Genomic DNA, 27,825 nt, shown 5'->3' on the forward strand with positions numbered 1-27,825 from the left:
TGTTCCAGCTTGACTTACCCTGCAGAGTTAAAGGCTACATTCAGACTCTAATGTATTGTACTCTGCACTGGGTATCTGACTGAATAACATTTAGAAAATAAGGTCTTACTGTGTACCAATCATTAAATGCTAATTTTCCATATTTTTAAACAATAAATATCACTATTATATGGCACAGTGGACAATATTGTAATGCATACTTCATGGTGATAATGAAGATGTGTTTATGAGCATTAGTGGAAAACACACACACACACACACACACACACACACACACACACACACTATCCACCCTGGGCAGAGCCGTCGACCCCGGGCCCATCTCCTTCTCCCCATGCCCCCACCACAACGTGTGACAGCCAGCTACTCCCCCCACACACACACACACACTATCGACCGCTACAAACATCTACTTATAGCTTCCGACTGTTTAATGTTACACATTGGCTGGATACAACTGTCAAAATGGTAAATTGTATGATGTTAGACCTCCCTGTAATACCAATATATTACTATTTTATATCACCCTGCATTCAGATCGTGGTGTATAAATAACTATTCTGTGAAGCGAAACACTGTGTAATGTGTTTTTATTCATTACCATAACAAAACCATTATTTCCCAGGACAACAGGATGATGGAAGAGTGGTTGAGACAATGCGAGTAGGCCTTACTTTACTCTCTTGCCCTTGGATGTGGGGAGGGTGGAGGGTAGATGAATGAATGGGAATGAGGGAGGGAGGGGGTGGGGTGAAACTGGGGGTGCGGCGGTGGCACATATACCAACCTGCTCGTCGAGCCGGTCACTCTGTTTTTGCTGGAGACTGTACCTCTTATTTACATAATCAAGACTGAGCTGTATTTTTCTGAGTAAACAGACCTGATATCTGTGCCATCATCTCTTCCGTTTCTTCAAATAATGACAATCGCAGGTTTACTCTCAGTTAACTAAAGTTTTTTCCTGGACATTCGTATCTTAATAACGGACATCAGAGACTTCATGAACACCTCATTATTCTTATAATTTGTTATTTCCCATAAAGCTGTGTATCATCTGCATTGAAGTGATAGATACCACCATAAGCTTGTGGTAGAGGTGCAGTATTACTGGTGTTGGCAGCAGGAAAGAAAGAAAATGGTGAACCCAAAACAGATAGCAGGGAATAAAATAAAAATGCATCACCAGACTGCAGGGGTTAAGAGCTAATTGATCAGTATCAGTGCTATCTGTTCTAATGTATGTATAATGGTCTCAGCCTTGACCTTTGAAAAGTGTTTCTTAATTAATATACGGAAGGTATCTCTTGATTTACACGGTATTGTGTTCCAGAAGAAGTCGTGTAATTTGAATTTTGTGTAATTTAAACATAACTTTCCCACAAGAATACATATTAAGTGAAGGAGTTAGGTTATGTGAACTTTCTGTAGTACTGTGTGGTAAATAAAATAGTTATACAATACACACAGTACAGATAGAGAGGAGAGGCACAGGCAGCTGACATTACAGTAACTCGTCAGAATCAGTCTCTTGCTCTGACTGACCATGTGAGACCTCTGGTGGCCGCAGAATGAAATGCCTTATGGCACGAGTTTTCCTTTTTCTTAAATTGTGTTATTTTAAGAAAAATGTATATTGTAAACAAAAAGGCAGAACTTTTACATCGTGTTACTGCATTTCAAAAACGTGTAATTTAAACTTGTGTAAATCGAGAGGTATCTGTATTGTATACCTGTTAAACATACAGTAATTGTGCTAGCTTAATGTGTTAACTGAAGAGTTACTGTACTGTACTGTACTGTTAGCTTTGCCATAGGTGTTAGTAATGAATACTACATTTTTTTCAATTATTGTGGATGCCAGTTGACTTGTTCATATGTTACAGGCATGATCCTGATTGGATATGATGACGAGCTTGGAGCATGTGTGTACAAGACAGACCCAGCTGGATATTACTGCGGCCACCGTGCTTGCTCTGCTGGTGTCAAACAGACTGAGGCAAACAGCTTTCTTGAAAAAAAGTATGATTCTGTTTGCAACTCTCCCTCGATGTTATTCACATACCTTTGTAATTGTAGGGAGTGGTTGCTTTCACAATCTATCAAGAAATGTGATGTTTAGCACCTCTAGGGGAGATTCACCTTTGAACTCATTTATATGGTACCTAATTTTCCATCCTGCCTTCACTTATTTTCTCTGTTTGACAATGCTATTAAAGGATAATAATCTTTTTCAGCTCTGGACAGACTTCATTCAAAAATTTCCATGGATGAGATTTTATTTTTTATTGTAGCCACCTTACACAGGCACGCACGCACGCATGCACACGCACACACACACACACACACACACACACACACACACACACACACACACACACACACACACACACACACACACACACACACACACACACACACACACACACCGCTCGCTGGTGCAGTGGTAACGTTCCTGCTTGCCAACTGGTGGACGGGAGTTCGCGCCTCGCTCAGGTTGCGGAAAGTTTCACTGACGAAGTGGGTGGTTACTGTCCCCCTTGAGCAAGGGGACGGGTGTGTACGTGTGTGAAGGTCACAGCCTTGCCCTTAGATTGGACTATATGAGCTCTCAGCTCCCTTCCGGGAGGGTAAAAGCTGACCATCATGACTGTCAAGTGATCCTGACCGACCCGGTGAATTACACACACACACACACACACACACACACACACACTTTGCCCCTGTATGTAGGGAGAGAGAGAGAGAACAAGCAAGCAAGAGCTATTGTAACACAAACCATCCTGTTGTAAACTTCTGATCATTCTCTCTCTCTCTCTCTCTCTCTCTCTCTACCCCCACATGGTTTGCTGAATAGATAAATTTATCTCATGCAGAGCAAACTGAGAGCACAGCCATTATTTGTATAGCAGAGTTAGAACTCTGTAGTACTGTTGTAATTAATATGAACTAAATATTTATATGCAGTATGCATTTATTTTTTCTGTTATATGCGGGGCCCCATGGGCACATGCCCTATGTGCCCTGGGGTAAACATGTCTCTGCCTACAGCTTCTTATTCCTTGCAGTCTTTCAAAAGTAATTTCATTGCATGTATCTGATCTGTTCACCCCCACACTTTATAAACTCACCCTGTTAATAACCTTCCTTTTGTAATACTTTGCATCCTTTATTAATTCTCTTCTGTACAGTTTGCGTGGTATGCTTAGTGAACTACTGTACCGTAATTGCTCTGTGATACAGTCTTCCTTACTGCCTTCAGACCAAAGAACTATAACTGCTTTTTCTGTTTTTTTCTGGTACACTCTGTATCTGATGCCAGTCTGCACACATTGAATTATTCTGACTGGCTTGTCTCCAGATGCCATCCACTCTTTTTGCATTTTATAACTTCAGCAAATAATTGCCGAAAGTGTTTCCCCTCTTCTTATTGATTCCAGTATCATTTTTTTCTGCCACCACCCTTATCCATGCCTCAACATCTAACTTGTTTTTTTCTTATCTGCTGCTGTCATAAACCCAAAATATTCTCTTCATATCTTAGCCATGCCGTCATCCTCAAGCAAATTACTATCCAAACTTTACTTTCCATTTCTCCTTGCACATTTAATCTGTCACCAAATGATCAAATTTGCTTAGGAGAGGTGGGGGTGCACACCATCCACTTACTCAGTGTAGTACCCTTTTGGGTGTCTGCCTTTTCCGGTCTTCCTTCCTTCCTCTTCTGTCTGTCCTTCCTTCATTCTTTCCTCTTTCTTCTGCCTACGGGTGACTTTACACTCCCTCTTCCGTCAAATGGTTTCCTGTACACCAGGAAACCATTTACTACGCTGGGTGGTAACCATATAACCAAATTATGGTGCCTGGTGGTTTAGTGGGTAATTATTACGCTCCAGTCAGATCGAGCCTGTGTAGGTGTATATCCAAGGGTTGATTGGGGTTTGTTGCTCATGTAATGCCACTCAGGGATGAGTGAGGCTGGTCACTCTCATCTTAAATGTCAGGACCAGTTTGCCTAGCCCTGGGCTCCTACACTCCTCATGGAGCGGCATAGGATTGGATGATGGATGGAGAGACCTTTGATAGTGAAAAGGTCAGAAACAGCCTGCCATAACTGTGTTAATACTGACTCATCTTTTGTATTCTATTCTTGCGTCATCTTATCAGTTTCCCTGAACCCTAGGAAGATCTCTAATTGGTCCACTTATCAGTTTGTTTGTGCACAGGGTATGTCAGTAGTCTTGTACTAATTGTGTTAACTTCACAAAGGTATAAAAACATGATAATACAAAGATGTACCATGTAAAATTTATTACTGTACCAAGAAAGAACTGGTAGAGAACTGCCTTGGCTGACAAGTATGTGCCCCGTAGTGAAGGTGTTAATTGTTAATTGAAGCCATCAGTATGGAGCCAAATAACTTCATTACAACATGTTAACCCCTCAGGTTCCGCAAAAAGACCAACTATAGTCATGATGAGACAATTCAGTTGGCCATCACCTGCCTGATGACGGTACTTTCAGCTGATTTCAAACCCACTGAAATAGAAGTTGCTGTTGTCTCCAAGGAGGAACCCAAATTCAGGTAGGGATTTGGTAGTTTAGTACGGTGAACGTGAAAACAAATATGAATTTGTTTGAGTTTGTATGATGCATATTGTTTCAGAGTTGTTAAATATTATTTGTGGGTTATAAAAATGTTTGTGTGAAGAGTGGAATTAAGAATCCACAGTTGTGAAGCCAGTGTTAATGAAATTAAAATTAACAATAGCTTTAGGTTAACATTGGCAAAGATCTTAGTTATTAAAGAATTGAGCTGTGTGAGTGATTCAGCTTTACTGAATGACTGAAACAAAGGGTCATGTCACCATGGTTGCGTAATTTAGATGTGGATGGAATATTGAGGGAGGTGAAAGCATGAAAGCTTGGTAGCTAGGTATATGATTCTGAAGAAAGAAGTAATGCGTGGGAACTTTCTGCACTTCTGTTTGTAAATGATGTTTTGCTAATAGTGGCAGTGGAGTGGATGTCACAGTCAGAAAATTTTGGAAGTTTATGTGATGTAATAGTTTATGTAATGTAATAGTGAGGGGACCAGGAGAGAGAGGAACAGTCAGGGAGAGACTGAAAGTTGAGAAGCTGAGGATCAAACAAATGGCAGATGAATATAGAACCAAAGTAGGGGAGGAGTTAGAATCAATGAAGTGGAATGAAATGGATCTGGACAGCCTGTGGAATGCATATAGGGATTGCTTAGTTAGGAATGCTAAAGTGGTGTGTGATGTGGCAAGAGTTACAACAAAAAAGAAAGGTTCTGCGTAATGGAATGAAGAAGTTAAGAGAGCAGTGGAGGAGAAGAGGAAGAAGTGGAGAACTGAATATATCAAGAGCAGAAAGCACATAAAAGAGTCTAGCGAAGAGGAAAAAAGGAGGTAAATGATGGCCTAGGAAGAAAAATGAATGCAAATTACTCTGAAAGTGGGAAAATATTCTAGAAAGAGGTGCGGAAATGTAGAAGTGGCAGTGGAAGGAAATGTGAAAGTGTGAAGGATGTAAGTGGTAGATTATTAACCCAAGTGGATGAATTGAGGACCAGATGGAAAGAATATATTGAAAGCCTGATGAAAGGGAATAGAGAAGGCAGAGTGGCTGTAAACATAATTGGTTTTGAGGGTATGCAGAGAAGGAATGCAGTGCCAGGAAACGTGACACTCGCACAGGTGAAGAACGCTATGAAGCAGCTGAAAAATAGGAAAGCAACCGGGGTTGATGAGGTGTATGCAGAGATGATTAAGGCTAGTGGAGAGAGTGGAATGAAGTGCTTGTTGGAGATATATAAAAAGTCATGGATGAGTGAAACTGAGCCAGCAGAGTAGAAAAAGGCTGTGATTGTGCCCCTGTACAAAAATAAAGATGAATGAAGTGAGTGCAAGAAATATCGTGGCATAAGTTTATTCAGTGTGGTAGGGAAGGTTTATGGAAGAATTATTATAAAGAAAGTAAGAGAGATACCAGAAGTCCTAGTGAGTGATCGATAGGGTGGCTTTAGGAGTGGTAGAGGATGTATGGATCAAATATTTTCAGTAAGACAGATAGTGGAGAAGGCTTGTGAGAAGGACCAGAAGGTGTTTATGACATTCATGGATGTGGAATAAGCATACGACAAAAGAGACAGCGAAGGATTGTGGAAGGTTTTGTTGATGTACAGTGTAGATGATAAGCTGCTAGGTGCTGTCAGTTTTTGTGATGGTAGTGAAGCATGTGTAAGGGTAAATGGGAATCTAAGTGAATGGTTCACGATCGGTGTGGGTGTGCAACGAGGGTGTTTGATGTCCCCATGATTATTCAGTATATATATATATATATATATATATGGATGGGGTGATGAGAGTAGTAAAAACACGAGTAATGGAGAGAGGGATGGTGTTGGTAATGAATGGTGATGGATGGAATATCTCTTAAGTTGTTGTATGCTGATGATGCTGTACAACTTTCAAATACCAGACAAGAACTTAGTAGACTAGTGCAAAGTTTTGCTAATGTCTGTGAGTGTCGTGCCTTGAGAGTAAATGTAGAAAAGAGGAAAGTGATAGTTATTGAGAGACAAGGTGAATCTCAGTGTGATGTTACTGTGAATGGAGAGAGACTGGAATTGGCGAGAGAGTTCAAATACCTGGGTACAGTGATAGAAGAGAGAGGAAAATGTGCAAAAGGAGTGGAAAGTAGAGTGACACAGGAAGAAATGTAGCTGGTGCTATGAAGGCCTTGATAAGAACACAGACTTGAGTGTTGCAGCTGCAAGAGGCTTACATGAAGGAATGTTAGTGCCAGCTTTAACATATGGATGTGAGACTATGGTGTGGCATGAAAATGAAAAGTCAAGAGCAAGAGCAATGAAGATGGGACTGCAGAGGAATGTACATGGAGTACAGAGAGTGGATAGGATACAAAATAATGTGATTCATGAAAGATGTGGAGTGAGGAAGTCTGTGGACACCAGAATCGAAGAGAGTATACTGAGATGGTATGGCCATGTGAAGAGAATGGATGGCAATAGAGTGGTGAAAAAGGTGTATATGAGCAAATAAGGAAGGAGGAGGCGAGGTGGGCCAAGGAAGTGGCGGAAAGGTATGGTGGATTAGTGTGTGAGGAAGAGAGGTATGGAAGTTGGTGAGGCTAGAAGAATGACAAGAGATCAAGCTGGCTGGATGAATGTTGTGAGAAGTGCATCATCAGGGTTCAGCACCCCATTTTAACGCGACAGTGTCCAGATTGACTCTATCGGATACATTTATGTGAAGCCACAGAATGTAGTGAATGTTTTTGGCATTTCAGATAGAGCCAGGATTCGAGGGGCTTGAATGATGAGTGAATGGAAGTGTGGCCCATTGTATTGGACAAAGTTAGGCTGTCTGGACGTGCTACTCGCAGGGTGGGAAAGGAGGTCGAATGATGATGATGAAGTTCTAACACTAACACAGTGTGCAGTAAAGGATGATGCTTGTAGAACATCAATGTAAATTGAGAGATGATGAAACAGGTTACCTCAGAAGTACCTGTGGAGTTAACTTGAGAGATCGATAGAGAAATGAGAGGATTTGTGAAGAATATGGTATAAAGACTGATGTGGGAAAACAAAGAAACACTGAGATGGCTTGGCCATGTAGAGTGAATGGAGAATGAGATTGATCAGGATAGTGTGTGGAAGGAGCGGACAGTGGATGGATAACTGAAGAATTGTCTAACAAGCACATCAGATTTGCTGTCTGTCTAAAACTATATACTTCATCCAAATAGGGTTAAAGATTTTATTACGATTTTTGCTAGATGCCCCAAATTAGGTGTGTGAGGTTATTGGAACCTAAAGGAATCAACAAATTTAGATAAATTCTTGAGTATAAGAGTGACATTTTGATTACTGTCAGCTAGTATAGCTCCAAGGAACTAATAGTAAAGTAGCTATTCTTGGTGTCCATCTCTTGATATCATGGGTTGGAACTCCCATCGCACAAATTGATGGTTGTAATATTAACATTGCAAATAAATGAAAAGTGTAGCTTTAAGCCTCATTGCTAAATTCTGCAGTTCATTAGTTCAGTGTGTTATTGCAAGCTTTAATCTGGAAATAAAGATTAAAGTAGCATATTTTGGTGGTATGAATATGTTGGCCACCTCAGGGAGGAAAGGTTAGCAGTTAGAATGCTTTTAAGGCAAAGTTATTACAAATATTAAGAAGAGATGGAAAGATGGTGAAGTACATGAAGGAGCAGCTTAGAAAGGAGTCATGAAGATGGTTTGTTGTCACTTCTAGTAACCTTCAGGATGAGGTGTCAGATAGGTACATTTTTTGGATAGGTAATATTTTGCCCCTGGCTGTGATAACTACACACTCTACAGTTTAAGCTGATTTTATTGTGAAAGAAGAGACAGGTGGCTGAAGATGTTCTATAGTTGACCTGGTGTGTAATTGGAAGGACAGTGTAACATGTATTAATGATGAATGGAGGAAAAGTTGGTAAATCATTATTCTTAGAGTATGTGGGAAAAAAAAAAATGTGGATGTCTTGTTTTTCATATGTTTACTCCTTGGTTGTATGATGATGTTGCAGAACTCTGACAGAGCAGGAGATAGATGTCCATCTGACTGCCATCGCTGAGAGGGACTAGTACAACCCCAGTGACTCACACAGACATGAAATCAGGAAGTTTTACCTTGAAATTTGTAGATAATTTTTGTTTTTAGATCATTTTTCTTTTAAGCAGTACTATTTTGTTGTTTTTTCAATACATTTTATTGGAGGATTTCAGATACCTCCAGTAACTGGCACTCTTTGTATTTGAAATATATCAAGTAAAGTTTGATAAATCAGATATTTCTTTTTATTTTCTAGGAACCAGTTACAGTGCTATGCAGAAAATAAGGCTTGTCCATATTTACTGACTGATGCATTATTGTCTTTGCTTGACATTTACAGTATTAAGATAAAGCACTTTATTGTTGAAAGCTGATCAGTGACATTGTTTATTTGAAACTTATAATGCAATATTGATGAGAGAGATTCAGTGATATTGTTTATTTGAAGCTTAAATTATAGGATACATCTGTTGAGGCAATACTGCTGCCATAACTCCACAAGGATTAAAATGCCCTGGAAAAATAAAAAGTAACTTAGTTAATGAATGGCTTTAGACAAGGTGACATAATTTTGGATAAGGTATTATCTTCACAGCATGCTGAAGGGACAGTTTCATAAATTTTTATTAGGCTGATGCAAGAAAATGGAGGATCTTTAATGCTTACCACTTGATCAGTCTAGTTTCTTATGACAACGTCATTTTCTGTCTTAAATGTTAATATGAACAACATTAATGTCAGCCCTTTCAAGTAATCATCATCATCATGTGGACCTCCTTTCCCACCCTAGGGCAGGTTGAGTATCAGCAACATCCTAAGGGGAGGTAAAGGGCTAGATTGTCTTTTATAGTATTACTTGAACTGACTGTGTCCATTTTGACCACTGAATCAAGTTCACTGTTTTCCTTAATACTTTAATGAGCCCTGGTTCTCTGCCACAAGTATTTATTTCTGATGTTTATTGGATGTTGTGTATAAATACTTCTGGTAGGGATGCTACTGAACACTACTGTATGCCACATAACCTGGCAAAGTTTTGACTAAAGTAAATTAACCCTAAAGTTAATATAGTTAATGCTTACAGGTGACAATTTTGGCTCCTGTTGATATTTGTAGGAGGTAAAATATTTGTAGGTGGTAAGACTTGGGATATGGAGCCAGGATTCTAGGCCTTTATTGATGTATAAAAGACTGGCTCATTGTGCTGGGGATGCTTTGGTAGTTCTCCCACTGTCCTACTTTCATTGTTTCTGGATTTTACGTCATCTTTAGGTAGAGAGTCAAAATAATGATGATATTGAAATCAAATGAATAATATCGGATACTCTTATATAAAGCTACAAAATGTGGCGAATGTTTTTGGTGTATCAGGTAGAGCCAGGATATCAGGGGCTTGAATGATGAGTGAATAGAAGCGTGGCCCATTGGACTGGGCAGACTTGGCTGTCTGGACATTTCTACTCCTCACCCTGCCCTAGGGTGGGACAGGAGGTCTGGATGAGATGATGATGATGATGATGATGATGATGGACATAAAGCACTGATCAGAGAGAATTATCGTAATGTTAATTACCCCATCTCTAAAGAACAAAGTACTTTGTATATACTTAAAGTAGTATTCATTACTAGAAATTTAAGGGTATAAATTGTAAAAATGTAAGTTTACAATAACAGTGAATGCAAACAAAAGCAAAATGTTGGTATTTTATAGAGGAGAATATGATAAATTTTATCATGCAGTATAGGAATGTATGAGAAAGTTAGATGCAGTGTTGTGTACAAATGGGAAGCAAGGTGCTTAAGAAAGTTATGTGTGAGTTTAAAGGCAGGTCACTTCAGGGGGGAGAATAGTAAGTGGACACATTAGTAGTGTTTTGAAGGGATGCATGTTGTTTGGAGGTGAAGATGACTGCTAAAGTGTGTGATTGTTGGCACTCATATGGGAGTGAAACATGGGCAGTGTGTCACAGAGAACTGTATTTCTTTGTTATAAATATAAAGCTTATTTATTTATTTATTTTTTTCATAACAGCTGCAGTTGTAAGGAGGATAGACAGTAAAAGTAATAAAAACATGTATCCTATGCTTCTCATGGAGCAACGTTGGATTGGATGATGGATGGTTGGATGGATAAGTATTTTGCAATGGAAGAAATGGCATGATGAGTGAGATAATGGGATGTGGTATTACTGAAGGGATAAAGAAAAATTCACTCAGGTGGTCTGAACATATTCAAAGAGTGCACACAGACAGGGTGCCAAAGAAATTCCACAGAAGTGAGACCAAGGGTAAAACTGATGGAAAAGGAAGACCATCTGTTGTACGGAAGCAGAGAGAGGAGCGACTGAGGGAGTGAGATGTATGTGACAACAAAGTAGCCTGAAAGTTGTTTTGTTTTAGCCATTCACTGTTGGGAGTGGGAGCATGGAGTTTCTAGGAGGGAGCAAGTCTTTGAGGTAGCACCTTTTTTTCACAATACAAATTAGTATACAGTAGTACTGTAAATATTGATGGGTAAGAGAATACAGAATATATAAAAATTAAGTACAGTTGTCAGGAGGAATTTCTACTTAGGTCATGATGGTCATCCCATCAGGCTTCCTAAGAGGAGGCGAGGATCTGTACTCTCATTAGCTTAGCAGGTTTTTGCGTACTATTACCCAGTACTTACCATTTTAGTTTTCCATATGTCAAGGTCATATTCTCTAGTAGGCAAATTATTAAAAATATATCCTTGTCACAGATATATAAATAAAACCAAAGATAATGCTGAAATGTAATAAGCAAAATAAATCTTATAAAGGGATGCCAGTAAGCTCTCTAACAGCATAAGAATACCACTGAAGGTCTACCTACTTGATAATTATAAAGCACAGCACAATAACTGCATATGCAGACAAAGTTAAACAATGATGTTATTAAGTATCTACCAAAATTATATAATGAATATAATGTGCCTTGAAAAGGTAATGGTAAATATTTTACTGTAGAGTATACCAAAGCTTATCAGCATTTCACACAAAGGTCACATGGTTATTTACAGTGTGTGAAAGTGATTTTCTAGTGTTTTCAAGAGTTCCTTTGAGTCAACATGATCAGGAAACAGTGCAAGAGCTTTCTGGACAATGATGAAGCTTGTCTGTAGATCTCCAACCTGGAAAATTATAAACTTATTAGAGAAGAAATGGGTAAATGGACTGAATAACGAGACTGCAGTGCATAATGGAGAACAAGAAAGTTTAATCAAATACTGGTACTGTACTAGTAAGAGATGTAAGGAATCATAATTCAGTCTGCAGTATTACTGTAATAACCTACCAAAAAAGCTTGAGAACTGTTTTCCCATGAGATGAAACTTATTTATTACTGTATTCTTATTGAGGTGGTTTGGCCATGTGGAGAGGATGGAGAGTGAGAGACTGACGAGGAGGGTGTATGTGAGTGAGGTGGAGGGGGAGAGAGGGAGGGGAAGGCCAAGGATGAGATGGAGGGATGGAGTGGAGAGGTATATGAGAGAAGGTGGTGTGAATTGGGAGCAGGGCAGTGAAATGGCGGGGGACAGGGTGACGTGGAGGCGATTTGCTTGAGGCCACCCCATATAAAGGATTAAGGCATCTGGCAAGAGATAGATAGATTCTTATTCTGACAAATGAACCTTATCCAGAGAATGTAATATTAATTTTATTCTAGCCACCATCAGATGGCTGAAAGGAATTGGAGAACAGGAAAAATGCGAGCAGAGGGGAAGGATAAAAGGACATGAATATAAACAGCAAAAAAGATGTCAAAATAATAAACTTACAGATTAGTTTTCCAAACAGAAGTATAGATATTTGGAATGCTGTGGATGGGGCAGTGGTCTTAGCAAACATCTTTATGTCTGAAGCTAAATTGTAAAGGATTAATTGTGAAGACAGAACAATACGAACTTAAATCCCATATACGTGCACACACACAGACACACACACACACACACAAGTACGTCTGTTGTCATCACAGTATTATACATTGCATTATAAGGCTAAAATTACCTTATGTGCAAGTTTAGCATGATTGTAATGAGGCTGAAACATGTGGGGTGCAAGGCTGGCTGCAGTCATGAAAAAGGCTCGAGCAGTTTCCAAATTTCCTCGGCGATACTCCAGAACCCCAAGGTTGTTGTAGGATTCCCCATGATCATTGTCTGACACTAGTGCCAGCCGGAAGCACTGGTATGCCAGGTTGATATCTCCGATGCCCTGACAATATTCAGGTTTAATATGTTACAGTACTTGTCTGTGTTGCTTTGAGCCCTTGGCTTGTTACTTTGTCAGGATGTATATAATTATGACCTATGTTGACAGTATTATCTATAATTTTAACATTATACTGATAGGCTACACATTACGTATAAAATGAATAAATTACTGTATATCATCACCTCTTGAGTACACAATAGATATATATATATATATATATATATATATATATATATAGATATAGATATATATATATATAGATATAGATATAGATATAGATAGATATAGATATATATATATATATATATATATATATATATATATATATATATATATAGAGATAGATATAGATATATATATATATATATATATATATATATATATATATATATATATATATATATATATATATATATATATGGTATATATAACTGCAGGTACTGGCATTAGGGTATTTGTGTTTTGTTAACAATGCTTCCCTTCTGTGTTTAATTATTCTTCACTACTTGTCTTGTGTGATACTGACCAGGGCAATATGTCCAAGGTTGTACCAGACGTCAGCAATGCTCTTGTCAGTAGCCAAACTCAGGGCACGCTCAAAGCATGTGAGGGTCATATCATATTGCTGGGCATAAAAGCAGCACAGACCCAAGTTGTTGAAGATTTCACAGTTGTATATACCCATCTGAAGCAGTCGTCTGAAACATGCATTACTGTTTATTTTTTCCATAATTTAATCCTCAAGAAGGTTAATCTATTTACAGTACCCTCGCATCCAACACGGTAATATTGTCATGCACGGGTCCCTTGTTGGACCAAAAACGTGTTGGACAAACAACAGAGTTTATGGGGAAAAACGAATTATGTCAGCAACCCTAAGAAAAGTCACCCTAAATACCTACCATATACCAATACATATATTGGTACTACTGTAATTATAATAAATGGTACTGTACTATGAATGATAACTAACCTTTTAGGATAGTGTTGGTGGGCTTGCTGGGGATGGAAGTTGGTATCCGAGGCTGTAGGTAGTCCTACTGGGTCCCTGAAGGATGGCTGCTGGCGTCACTAGCAGGTAATGGCTGCTGCTCCTCCTCAATCTAGCCTCATAAATCCTTCGAAATCACACTCAGAATCACTATCCTCGTCCACATCCATCTAAGGTCCTGCTTCTGCCTGTCCTAGCACTCTGTAAGCCTTCACTACTGCCAGGATCTTGTCTTGGTTTTTTATTATGGTCCCCACCAAGGCTTCATTCACATCATAGGCCTTAGCAATGTCCACTTTCCTCTCCCCTTTCTTCTTCCTCTCAATGATTTCAAGCTTGGTGTCCTGAGGGAGGTGCTGCCGCTTCTTGGGGTTCTCAGAAGGCTTCCTAGGCATCGTGAGCAGGGTAAAATGCAGTAGCAAGGGCAGAAAATGCAGCGAGAAAAAAGTACCGTCCAATGCGAATTATGCGGCTAAGTGGCGCTGTGGCGGGAGAAATTTAAACAAAACATCACATGAAAGCACAAGCGTTTTTAATTAGGCGACATCACGATCATGTCACGATAGCAGGCGGGGGAGGCTACTTGATCGGAAGTTTTGATTGGCTGTCAGCATCACAGGAACATCCAGTATGACCGCGTTGGACCAGGGGTGATTGTGCTAGAGGCGAACTCTGCGGATTTCGCCCACTGCTCGGAACTCCGTCCGTGTTATGCTAACGAACCCGTGTTACAGTAATTAAATCATATTAAATCATACTAATTTTTGCTCTCCGTGCTGGACAAATGCGTGTTGGACACGAGGGTACTGTATCTGTCTACAGACAGACACCTATCCTAGAGGGGATGGTCATGAATAAATCACCCATTTTGAACTATCCTTCGCCATCATTACAACACTCCCCAAAGTTCTTCCTTTGTCTCTCTCACTCTCTCTCTCTCTCTCTCTCTCTCTCTCTCTCTCTCTCTCTCTCCACATAACTTCACATGCTCTTCTCATATAACTTGTTCCACTACCTATCACTTGAATTCCTCAAGCAAAGTTCAAGCTTCACTTCCATGTACATGTATGATTATTAATATACTGCTGTGAAATGACTTCCATGGTCACCCCCCCTATTCTGTCATTGCTCTCAGTGTACCTGCAACCTATCTTCCCTGCTGTACCCTTCTTGCACTTCATCCTTTAAACTTCTATCCTGGCTTATTACACCACCTAGATGCTTGAAGATGTGCAAGTTCTTATTTTCTTGACCATTCAGCTTCAATATGCATGTGTTACTTCATTCCTCTCAAAAACCATAACTGTTCTTCACTGCTTTCAGTTTCAGGTTTCGTTTCTTACAATTACAGACTCATTCCCTATGGCCTTTTCTCTTTCACCAGGTCTTTGCCTTCCTTATTCCATCATTTACACACCTTTTTCCTTTCCTTCCAGCCACTCTTCTCATTCCATACAAATCCCTAGCATACCTATGCACATCTTCTTTCACCCCTCTTAATAATTTCTTTCACCTACAACCACTCTCCTGTAATTCCTCCCTGATACCTAACCATACACACCTCATCTGAAAGTTCCTCACTTTTGCCACTTCATTCTGACTCTGTTCCTGCTTCTAACAAAGCCACTGCATGTTTTTTTTTTTATAACTGCTTCAACTAAGAAGTAGTTCAGTACCCCTCCTGCTGCCCCCAAAAACATTCACATCAAACAACCTTTCCTTTCACATACATATCCACCAACATTGTTAGTCCAGCAGTGCCTGCTGATGAACACTCAGTAAAGAGGGCACAACCCCACACACCTGTAGAAACGGAGTGCTACTTCAGGCTGATCACTGTAGAAGTGGTTGGTCCCAATACAAGCAATGGCCTCAACATGTGTGGCATCATTGTGAAGAACATCTTTGTAGAACTTGACAGCTTTTGTTAAGTCATGCAGACCCTCATATATCCTGCCATGAGATTAAGCTGAGGTACAGTACTGAATTTGAGAGGAAGCTAAATCCCTAACAAGTTCTGTAATAAACACAACAGGATACTGTATGTGAAAGTCAATTTGAAGCTCTGCGTGTGAAGAGGATGTCAGAAATAGATGATAACTATGGTGACAAGCATAATTCATTACATATACTGCAAAGCTTTACAGCATAATGGGAAAAAGGAACACGGATGAAGTTCTCTGAAAGGCACAGCCACTTTAATGATATTGTACTATACTCAGTATAAAACAAACCCTCATTTGTGCAATACCTTGCTATTGCTGTTAGCAGAGTAACTTCCCCAGGAAATTTATCAAGGCCATCTTTGTAAACATCAAGAGCAGCCATGGGCTGGTCAAGGCGGATGTATACTCGGCCCAAAAGGAGAAAGCTGTTGATGTTATCCTGTTGCTTGAGGGCAGACTGAGCATGCAACCAAGAAAACAGTAAAAGTAGTTTAACTTGAGGATCAGATTTGCACAAGGACATGAAGAAATTCAAATATTAGGAATGGGAATATAATCATTTTCTAATTTCAATAGGCATCACAAAATTAGACTTAGCACAGTTAATTTAATTAGCCACACTTGCTGACATTAAAGGAAAAGTTGTAAAAAAAAAATATCATAATAAAAGGGAATGTTTTTTAAATTTAATGCCTGAGATCAGCAGACTAGTCCAAGGATACAGGAGAAGGTACTAAAAGACTGGCAAAGGAAGCAATAGGTTCTGGTACAACACTTGATAAGCACCACTGGACTGGATGACAGTTGGACAGATGAAGATGGGCAATTACTAACAGTGTACGAAATATTATAGACCTTGTTTGCAGAATATTGTTCAGTATAAAAAAGATGTATATGACTGGAAAAGGATGCAAAAAATTCAAGGACAAATTAAGGAAAGACTGCAAAGGGAAGCAGTGCACTTTCCAAATGCCCAAATGAAATCTGACAAAAATGTACATAACTGGACAGCGTAAGCATTAGCATGGACTGTAATGAACAAGAGAGAGGTTACTAAGTCAAACAAGGTTCTTGTATAATGCTTTTTTTTTTTAATGCGAAGAAGACGGAACCAAAGGCTGAGGCCGCAAAACGTTCCTTCCAAGAAAAAAAAACAAAAACAATACAAAAGAGAGCCAAATTCAAGATCCATTCATTTCGAGATGCCTGGACACTGCATTTGAGAGACTGGAGATCATAGGAAGTAGGAAATACAGACACAGGGAGACAGTTCCAGAGTTGACCTGTTGCATAAATGAAGGACTAGGAGTAATGGTTAACTCTTGCATTAGAGAGTTGGACAGAAAAAGGATGAGAGTTTGTTGCTAGACGGGTGCTAGGCGCCCATCGTAGAGGTGGAGGAATGCAAACAGACAATTCAGAGGAGCAGTGGCCACTGAAGTACCGATAGAAAAAAGATAAAGAGGCAACAGTGTGGCGAAGGAACAGAGGTTGAAGGAAGCCAGTAAGCGGAGGAGCACTGATGAGATGAATGGCCTTTGACTCCACCCTATTGAGAGCAGCTGTATGTGGGAAGCCTCCCCACACATGACAGTTGTACTCTAAACAGGGGTGAATAAAACCCTTCCATAAAGTCAACAACTGTGCAGGGGTAAAGAACGCACGGCGTCGGCTTAACACACCTAATCTCTTGAAAGCAGATTTTATAAGAGATCCAACATGATCTTTCCTAGATAAGTCCCATGTGAATGAAACCCCAAGCATGTTCAGGGATGATGCAGGATTCAGCTAGACATTATTAAACATTAGTGCGTGCTCCTGTGGAAGATTTTGACAGGTTGATAGGTGTAAAAACTGAGTCTTTGATGCATTAAAAACAAGATTATTTTTACCCCAGACAGAGATACGAGCCAAGTCAGACATTAGGTGTTCCACAGCCTCATCCCTTGTTTGTTGTAGTAACTCCCGTGATGGACATTGCGGAAACTGAATGGAAAGGTGAAGGGTGGAATCATCAGTGTATGAGTGGATAGGATTAGATGTACAGCTTAGAAGATCATTGATGAATAAAAGGAAGAGAGTTGGTGATAGGACAGAGCCCTGAGGAACACTACTGTTGACAGATCTAGGAGAAGAACGATGGCCGTCTACGACAGCAGCTACAGAATGACCAGAAAGGAAGCTATAGATGAAGGCACAGATAGAAGGATAGAAACCGTAAGAGAGCAGAAAGATTTATGCCAGACTCGATCGAAAGCCATTGAGATGTCAAGTGCAATGGCAAAGATTCGCCAAAGTCCCATAAGGAGGACAACCAGGAGTCTAAAAGGTAGGTGAGAAGATCGCCAGTGGAATGTCCCTGACAGAAGCCATACTGACGATCAGGAACAAGGTTGTGATAGGAAAGATGCTTAAAAATTTTTCTGTAAAGAACAGACTCAAAAACTTTTGAGACAGGATGTTAAAGAAATTGGACGATAGTTAGAGGGTTGGGAACGGTCACCCTTCTTTGGGACTGGCTGAATGAGAGCAAACTTCCAGCAAGAAGAAAAGGTACAAGTTGAATGACAAAGGTGAAAGAGTTTACCTAGGCAGGGTGTAAGCACAGAAGCACAGTTCTTGAGGACAAGAGGATGGACTCCATCAGGCCCATATGCCTTGTTAGTATTGAGGCCAGTGATGGCAGAAAGTACATCAGCTGTAGAAATTTTAATGTCAGCCATGAGGAAGTCAGAGGGGGGAAGTGATGGAGGAACAGCACCAGAATTGTCCAAGGTGGAATTGGAGGAGAAAGTCTGAGCGAAGAGATCTGCTTTATCAGTAGAAGAAATAGCTACAGAGCCATCAGAGTAGAAAAGAGGAGGGAAGGATGATGAGGTAAAGGTGTTTGAAAGGTTTTTGGCAAGGTGCCTGAAGGAGAGGGAAGAATTCGAGTTGGAGAGTTGAGAGCATTTAGTATGGATGAAATTATTTTTAGCAGAGTGAAGAACAGGCTTAGCACGATTCTGGGCAGAAACATAAAAAAGATGTGATTCAGGGGTGGGTTGACTCCGGTACCTTTTATAGGGCCTCTCCTTGTTGCAGACAGCATTAGCACAAGTGTGATTAAACCAAGGCTTTCTTGCATTAGTCAAAGGATATGAGAAGGGAATGTATGCTTCCATGCCCGAGATAATAACCTTCGTAATGCGCAAGGCACACTCAGATGGCTCCCGGCCATGGAAGAAATAATCATTCCAGAGAAAACCAAAGAAGTACTGCCTGAGGGCCTCCCAAACCACAGCTCCAAAGTGCCACAGACAATATTTCTTTGGAGGGTCCACAGGCCGTATCGGAGCGGTAGGAAGGGTCACGGTAATAAGATTATGATTGGAGGAACCCAATGGAGAGAAGAGATTAACAGTGTAAGCAAAAGGATTAGTTGTAAGGAAGAGGTCCAGTATGTTGGAGCTCTCCCCAAGGCAGTCAGGGATATGAGTAGGGTGCTGTACATGCTGCTCTAGGTCATTAAGGATAGAAAAGATGTAGGCTTGCTCACCAGGTGGATCAGTGAAAGGAGAGGAGAGCCAAAGGTGGTGGTGAACATTGAAATCTCCTAGAATGGAGATTTCAGGGAAAGGAGAAATGGATAGAATGTGTTCCATTGTAGAAGTAAGATAGTCGAAGAATTTTTGATAGTATAATTAGGAGATAAGTAAACAGCGCGGACAGATTTAGTCAGAGAATGACAGGAAAGCCGAAGCCAGAGAGTAGAGAATTCAGAAGAATCAAGTCCAGGAACACAAGAGCAAGATAGGTCGTTGCATACATACACACAACATCCACCTTTGGCTTTGCAATGAGTATAGAGAAAGTAGGAGGATACAGAAAAGGGTTTGCTGTCAGTTGCCTCAGACAGCTATGTCTCGGTAAGGAAGAGAAGGTGAGGTTTATAGGAGGAGAGGTGGTGTTCAACAGAGAGAAAGTTAGAGGAAAGGCCGCGAATGTTGCAGAAATGAAGAAGCAGTGAGTCAGACAGTGGATCCAGGCAGTTCAAAGAGTCATCACCAGGAGAGGGGCAGATGGTGGAGGCATTTATGGTCCCCCCCCAGGGACTCTGAGGCATGGTATGGGTGCGTCTTTTTTTTTTTTTTTTTTTTTTTTTTTTTTAAGAGGAAGTGTAGTGTGTACTGTGCATGTAGACTGGTGTTGACAGAGAAACTTGTGTTGGAGAGCATGCTGGCCTACTCTCTCTGTTACTGAAACACTGAAAAAGTTTAGCAAAGGGGGATGGTCAGGAACTAGTCCCGAGGGCTGATGAAACAGGAGTTCCCGCTCTCCTTGTCATCTGCTTTCCATCCACCTTGGGAGTACTGCCCTGCTCAACTGGTGCTACAGTCTACCCCTCAGAAGCTGTTCACATATGTAAGGAATGAATCACTGTAGTAGGTTCGATGTCAGTGATGTGATGTGATGTACTGGCATTACATCACCTTCAAAAATGCTGATGAAATTCTTGAGAGAATGCTGTTGAGATTAAGAAATGGAAACCAATAATTATAGGCAAGAGTGAGTGAGGTGCTGGTCATCTAGGATGCAGTACTGTACATACAGTACTTAGTACTGTAAATAAACGCAAGTGTAAAGTCCTCATAATATGCCAAAAGAGTTTTCCAAAATATCACAACTTTTTCTAATCGGCTGATACTGTAAATTGGAAGAAACTGGCAAATCAGTTTTATAGGCAGCAATCAAATTTTAATAGGCACTATTCTGCATTTTACTGCAGACCAGGGCAAAAAAAGAACATGAAAAACATTAACAGTAATTAACAGAGTTGTATGTACTAGATCAGGTATGGAATGGCAAGCCAGATGAATGAGTTAGACTGTTGTGATTATACCATCCTTATGCTAAGTGGAGTCATGGTACAGGACATTATCCATAAGAATACGGTTCTACCAAATTTTTTTTTTTGGCAATGCTGAAATAGAAAGAATGCCTCTTCTTCAGACATTACAACAGCTTTTGCTAGGTGGGACAGGACAGTGATGGGAGGAAGGGAACCATGTTAAGATAAAGTAACCTGGATACTTCTATGTGTAGTAGGTAGGGGCATTCACCATCCACACACTCATTGTAGAGCTGCTTTGGGTGTCTGCCCTTTCCTCTGTTCCTTCCTTCCTTTTGTGTTCTTTTTTTCTTTCATTTTTTCCTCATCCTTGTGCCTGCAGGTGACTTTACATTCCCACTTCTGTCTTTCTTTCCTTCATACTTTCCTCTTCCTTCTGCTTATGGGTGACTCTACACTGAGTGACAAGCCAAATGGTTTCCTGTACACCAGAAAACCATTTACTATGTTGGGTGGTAACCATATACCCAAATTATAGCGCCTGGTGGTTTAGTGAGTAATTAATGCACTCCAGTCAGACTGAGCTGGTGCAGGTTTATAACCAAGGGGTGGTTGGGGTTCATTGCTCATGTAATGCCACTCAGGGATGAGTGAGACTGGTCACTCTCATCTTGAATGTCAGGAACAACTTCCCTAGCCCCAGGCTCCTATGCTTCTCATGGGGCAATACAGGATTGGATGACGGATGGATGGACACTTCTATGCCACATTTAGCTCTTGCAGTGGTTATCAGGAATTAGAATGCCCCACCTCTCATTTTGATAACCTGGTTGTCTATAATTGCAACAGTCTCAGTCAGTGATGTGATTAATGAAATAATCACCTGTATGTAATATAGGGGTACGATATGCTGAAATGTAGCAGGGGTATGCAAAGGTTTGGTGACTAAAATTGTAATGCTGTTCTTTATTTATAACCGCAGTTCTGTTGATGGGACTGGTATGATTTCACAAGGTCCTGCTCATGATATGGTTCACATTAAAAACAAAAAAATAAATCATACCACCTGTACAAAGACACAAGTATAGAGGTGGGCTGTCAAGTGGGCCCACGTTGCCCAATGTACTGTACCGTCAACAAAAAAGTACTGTACAGTGACCCCTCCAATTACGCTGCTAATGAATCATTGAACAGTTCTGCAGAAATGGAATTCGCACAAATGACACCATAGAAACCCAAGTTACAAGGCTAATTGGTAGGGAGAAATCCAAAAATTTTCCAAAGTTCCCCATTTTGTCCTCTTGACAAATTTTTTATCCCCCCAGGTCATACCTAATATTTATTGTTGTACATATACAACCTCTAGGAATATCACTGGGCACAAAAAAGGGTTAATTAGAGTGTACAAAGTGGTAAGTGGTGATCACTTTGGGTGTTGGGGAAGGGTGCATCACCTTCACTTTTAATAAATAAAATATTCTTAATGCCTGTTGTTCCATCTGTGGAAAATAATAAATTAGTTCCATAAACATGCATGCAGACATTGCCAGGGGGATGCTGCCAGGCTGCCTCCTTTGTGTTATTAAACTTACATTGTTAGTCACCTGCTTTCAGTTCAACTCATATCCATCTATGCAGCTCACTCACTTTTAACAAATTATAAAATATTCTTAGTGCCTGTAGCTCATTATGAGGGAATTAATAAAATGTTTACGTAAACATGCACGCAGACGCTCAGTGCCAGGCCAGGTTGACATGTCACTCTGTGGGACTTTGAACTGCGGCACTTGGCACACCATGTTTAGGGGGAGGGGGCAATTTAGGGATTTTCCCATGCAAACCAGATTCTTTCCTTTTTAACAAGAATCAGGGTAGGGTTTATCTCTCCAAGTAAATGGTAAAAATTGAAAATGGAACCTGTGTAATCAGAGGAGTCACTGTATTGCACCATTTATCATGCTTAACATTTTGCTATGTGGGTGTTAAGTATTCTGATATATAAGCCTCCCTTTGATGTATGCAAATAACACTCATGGTATTTCATAGTACTGTACTTGGAATTTCAGAAAACAGCATGATGTAGGACATTAAACTGTATACTGTAGTCTGAGGTACCAGTCCAACAAATCCATCTATCAAATATTTGCTCATTCTCTTATTTGTTGAACATTAAGGGCCGGCTACTTTCTTTGCTGGATGTAAATACATAAAAGTACTGCATATAAGGTGGATGATATTTAACCTTTTTCCACTTCAGTTTACAAATATGCACTAAACATATACTGTGCTATAATGTGAAAATTATGAATTACAATGGGTATATGCTAATATTTTTAACTCACCATTATAATATAAAGAACGATCTGGGTTTTCATAAATGTCTTTACTGGTGGAACCGAGTATGGAAGCTATGGTTACAGATCTTACCTTGAACTGCTTCTCTGCATCCCTGAAGAGGCCAAGGCGGTAGTAACAGCGGCCTAGTTGCACCTTCCACCACCAGTCCTTGAATTCCATTGCCTGTGTGGCTTGGGCTGCCAGATCCAGTGCCTAAAAACTCAACAGTCTTATAAGAACAATGGACAAGCAACCATTAAGATGCAGTACAGAATAGCAAAATAAACAACCAGTGTACTTGTAATGAGTTTGCTGTTCTGCCATGAAGTACAAGAGTAAACTATTCAAAAACTATAAAACAAAACTGTGGCTTTGAGTCTCATTACACTTGGATTAGTTTTAATTTCATATGGCCAAATACTGGAAAGGTTCTTCATATTCAAAATTTTTGTTCATATACAAAATTATATTTTCAAAATAAATGTACATACTTACATGTCGAACATCATTTTCGTGGAAATAAATGTATTCAAATAAAGCTTTTGCAATATTCTGCTGACTTGCATACTTTGCAACATTTAGCCTTGCCAGATTTATGAACGGTCCATCCCCGGTTGGCATCATGGAAGCTGTACCCAGTCGCACATGTCTCCCTGTAAGGACCCAAATAAATGTATTACAGTGCTGTGTTGTTTAGGTAAGTGTATGGCATACAATCCTTAGATAAATCCAATCTTCATTTCATACAACTGAAGCATCCCAAGCAAGAACAAGTTAAACAACACCTACAGCGAATTAAAATGACTTTTCTGTACCATTATGGACCTCATATTTTCTCATTCAGACAAATACTGAGGCATCTAGTTGTACTGTACTGTAATTTGTATGAAGCAGTATATTCTTACTTAAAAACTATACTGTACTGCACCATAAGGAGAAACAGACATGTCCCAAAAAGAAAGGTAATCTAATGTAAGCACAGTACCTGTGTAATTGACATAATCCACTACCAATAAGTGCTTCTTGGCCACTTGCTCTCCACAAAACCTGCCACCAACAATTACCGCTAGTTCTCCATTCCTTCTGCTTACACATCATCCACCCCTTAGTGGTCCTTGAAATTAAGTCATATTAAAAAACTTCACTACACTGTGGTGGATTTATTACAGTGATAAAGTACTGTAATTACTTCATGTATCATCAGAGAAACTGCTGCTCTGGATCAACTTTGTCTCTTCCCAGGGCACAAGAAGGCATGAAAAAGGTGCAATGGAAGAAAAATATCTGATTTCATTCATAAAAATCAACCATTGTTATTCCTGTTTCCATGTAATTTCTAATACTCATAGAGAAAAGATTGCATGTGGAGAAAATGGATAGATAGTTCTTAGATCAAGAGTTATACCAAGTAAAATACAGTACTGTATTGCAAAATCTAACGGCATTTGCATGGCATTCTTACATCAGTTGTCTGTTTTGTTCCTGTTGCATTACTTCAATTACCTAAAGCAGGTACGAATATGTGACACACAAAAACAAACATCGAAAATGCCTAGGCTGTGCAAAAACGTACTGCAAGATTATACAGGTAATTACACCTGGAACACATGCAATACCTGAGGTCGCAGAGACTGGTCGTGCAGTCTGAGCAGTGCGTGGTGTACGAAGAGCTTGATCCATAGTGCCTGGCCGACCTCCCTGGGAACCTGGCCTCACCACTCCACTCAGTGGACGTCCAGACTGAGTGGACGGCCTGGTGATACATTAAGACTAGCATAAGGACGAATAACAAACAGCAGTGAGTACTGATAATGCTCAGTCCACATCCTGTATTTAAAAAAAAAAAACATTACAGTAAAACCTCGATATAACAGGCTACAATATACTGGAATTCACTTTTATTGAACTTGAGGAGCCGACTGGACTAAATTCTTATATTGTATCAGAAAAAGTACGATAAAGCCAGAAGCAGTCAGGATTGCCTGACCAGCTATGTTCGCCACAATATGGTAAATAAGAGACATGTTTATCTGTGTACAGAACAGTATTATTATATATATTATACCATCTGGTTATTGCAGTGAATGTATAATACAGTACAGTACTGCAGTGGCAGTGAAAAATCGTTGGTGTAATCCGAACTAATCTCTCATATATCGGAAAAAATCCGGGTTAGCAGGAGGAAGTCCAGATGTCCCTTTTTTCAGACTTTCTTTTTTTGGAATGGCTTGGGCCCCAATTAGTCTGTTATAGTGAGGTTTTACTGTAGTATATCACAATGAAAGTCACTTCTCTCAACAACCATCACGTTATTCATGTTTACATGTACAGGTACTGTACTTTCAAGTCACACTGCTCACAGCATCATCTGCATACAATAGATCTGAAATACTCTATCCTTCACCATTCAACACCATCCTCATCTTTCTCTTCATAACTAGAGTTTTACCTCACTAAAAACCCTATTCATATGTGTCTACCTATCTATACATCAATACCTGTCTTTCTATCCATCTATCTATACATATAGTACATCTAGGGGCAGGATCCCACTGCTACCTAGCATGTCCCTGGGTGGTAGATAGGGGAAGGTCTTGCAGGTATATACAAGGTACCGTCTTAGACAGAGTGGACCACACGACCCCCTGTAGAAATATAGGGCTCCACCAAATACACTGTACTGAATAAGGTGGCACAAAAATTACATCTCACCAGAAACTATGTGCAAGGGAGGTGATTTTATCTGCCACAATCCCTTCAACCAAACATGAATTCTGCTGTTAATGATTTCAAGGGTGTTCCTGTTAGATCATCGTCTACTAAAAGTCCAACTGCACTGCCTCCTGTGTTTATGGGTAGTGTGCCACAGAATATGAGTAGGCACTGTCTCAGCAAATCAGAGATGAGGACATCAAACAAACAGAAATCCATGAAGATCTACACATACAATGTAAGAGGCCTCACAGAAGCTTACAAATGTGGTATCTTAATGATTGAATTAGAAAACATTAGTTGGGATATTGTAGGTCTGAGTGAGACTGATGTCTTCTTATCAGCAAATAAAGAATTAGCAAAAGTACATGGGTGGATAGTATGTACCAAATTATCACTTAATGTAATTAAAACTACATATATGTTATTTTCTTGTGGAACCTCACAAAATATGCTACAGCTTGTAAGAATTGGAAATACTCTAATTCCTAGAGTTCATCATATGAAATTTCTTGGACTTGTTTTAGATGAGAAATTGAAATGGCATGTGCATATCCAACAGACAGCTGCTAGAATTTCTAAAATATGTGGTATGTTATTTTTAGTTAGAAATCGTTTAAATAAAGAAGCTCTCTTATGTATTTATTGCTCTTTGGTATATAGTCATTTAATCTATTGTATTACTCTCTGGGGTGGGACATGGAATGTTCATCTTAATCCAGCAATAATGGGGCAGAAGCGGGTTATAAGATGCATTTCATATGCTAAAAAATATGATCATACACAACCTCTTTTTTGATCAATTACAATTACTAAAATTTGAATTTGTATATAATTTCTTCTGTTGTTTGCTAGTTCATAAATGTATGCACTTCAGTTCTTTAGAAGTTTTTTTTTTGTTATGTAACCCATGCTTATAACACCAGGCATTCTCCTATGGTGCTTCCCCTCTCCAAACTTTCTCTTGTACAAAAAAGTGTAATTTATAATGCACCCACCATATGGAACTCTCTTCCACATAATATTAGATGTCTCCAAACTGTTCTCATTTTTAAAAGAACACTGAAAATTTTCCTTTTAGAAGCCCCCCAAAAACAGTGTAAAACGTTCATTTTGTTTTATTTTAAAATGATCATACGTTGTAACACAAAAGTTGGTGATTACCTTTTATTTATTGTATTTATGATCATTGGTGTTTGATGTCACTTGATATGATCGTGATCTGTTGTGCTACCAATCAGTAATGCCTTAACCTTTTGTATGTATCACTCTGTCTACCACAACTTGGTAGGCTTGGCCAAATATTGTTTAGTTTATACAGTACGTTGTAAATCTTTGTATTCTCTTATGACAATAAATTACTGAATCTGAAATCTGAAAAATCCGATCCACAGAAAAGAAGACAAATTAAATCAGCTCCAAGACAGCAACCATCCTAGTTTACTACAGAGGAAGGCAATATAAGAGTTAGTGGTGTGGGATTTCTAAACAGAAATCTTGCAGAGAACACTATTAAATTTGGCAGTGTATCTGACAAAGTAGCTTGGGTTGTAATTAGACTAGGCAAAAGATACACCCTGACAGTAATAAAAGTACTGTATTGCATAAGCACTGACTGCTCAAAACTTAGATAAAGAAACCGAAACATTCTATGATGCCATCTCCCAGATTATGGAAGATGAAAAGACCAGATATACAGTACTATACAGTGCTCGTCAGAAGTATGGAGCGCCCTGCGTCCCTCCTGAGAAACAAACCTTTCAACATTGAAAAAACATATAAATAATGAATTTTATTTACCTTTAGTGCTTCGTAGGGTAGCCTTTACGTTTCTTCACGGACCTGAGACGTCTTGGAAGTGAAAGGGCGAGGCTCCTGAGGTGCTGGAGGGGTATTTTGTCCCAGGAGTCACGAATGGCGGCTTCCAGCTTAGGCAGAGAGCTCACGTCCTTCCCTTGGAGACTCTTCTTTATGAGGTACCAGAGGTTTTCAATCGGGTTGAGGTCTGGGCTATTTCCTGGCCAGTCTGTCATGAATGATACCTCGCAGTCACGAAGCCAATTGGTGACCGATTTGGCCTTGTGAGCAGGTGCACCATCCTGCTGAAACACTCGTGCACGTGTTAGCTCGAAGGAGTC

The 27,825-nt window shown here is 39.7% G+C and overlaps 2 protein-coding genes across 2 annotated transcripts in view; one reads left to right on the top strand and one right to left on the bottom strand.

The window, feature by feature from the left end:
- Window positions 1–8,868, top strand: part of LOC145413806 (proteasome subunit alpha type-6-like) — a 36,718-nt gene extending 27,850 nt beyond the window's left edge. Inside the window, exons 5-7 of the mRNA XM_080283468.1 lie at window positions 1,884–2,019; window positions 4,445–4,582; window positions 8,607–8,868. Coding sequence (XP_080139594.1) covers window positions 1,884–2,019; window positions 4,445–4,582; window positions 8,607–8,664 — 332 coding nt within the window. The 3' untranslated portion in view covers window positions 8,665–8,868. The remainder of the gene's footprint in view (window positions 1–1,883; window positions 2,020–4,444; window positions 4,583–8,606) is intronic.
- A 1,909-nt stretch (window positions 8,869–10,777) lies between these two features.
- Window positions 10,778–27,825, bottom strand: part of BBS8 (tetratricopeptide repeat protein 8) — a 33,228-nt gene continuing 16,180 nt past the window's right edge. Inside the window, exons 3-10 of the mRNA XM_080283473.1 lie at window positions 24,592–24,728; window positions 23,471–23,628; window positions 23,066–23,188; window positions 16,113–16,264; window positions 15,665–15,814; window positions 13,397–13,568; window positions 12,664–12,870; window positions 10,778–11,786 (exon numbers count right to left, since the gene is read on the bottom strand). Of these exons, the coding sequence (XP_080139599.1) occupies window positions 11,670–11,786; window positions 12,664–12,870; window positions 13,397–13,568; window positions 15,665–15,814; window positions 16,113–16,264; window positions 23,066–23,188; window positions 23,471–23,628; window positions 24,592–24,728 (1,216 nt within the window). The 3' untranslated portion in view covers window positions 10,778–11,669. The remainder of the gene's footprint in view (window positions 11,787–12,663; window positions 12,871–13,396; window positions 13,569–15,664; window positions 15,815–16,112; window positions 16,265–23,065; window positions 23,189–23,470; window positions 23,629–24,591; window positions 24,729–27,825) is intronic.

Source organism: Coenobita brevimanus, chromosome 97, assembly GCF_032717465.1.
Source record: "Coenobita brevimanus isolate Jiangsu-jjx chromosome 97, ASM3271746v2, whole genome shotgun sequence".
Classification (NCBI taxonomy): Eukaryota; Metazoa; Arthropoda; class Malacostraca; order Decapoda; family Coenobitidae; genus Coenobita; species Coenobita brevimanus.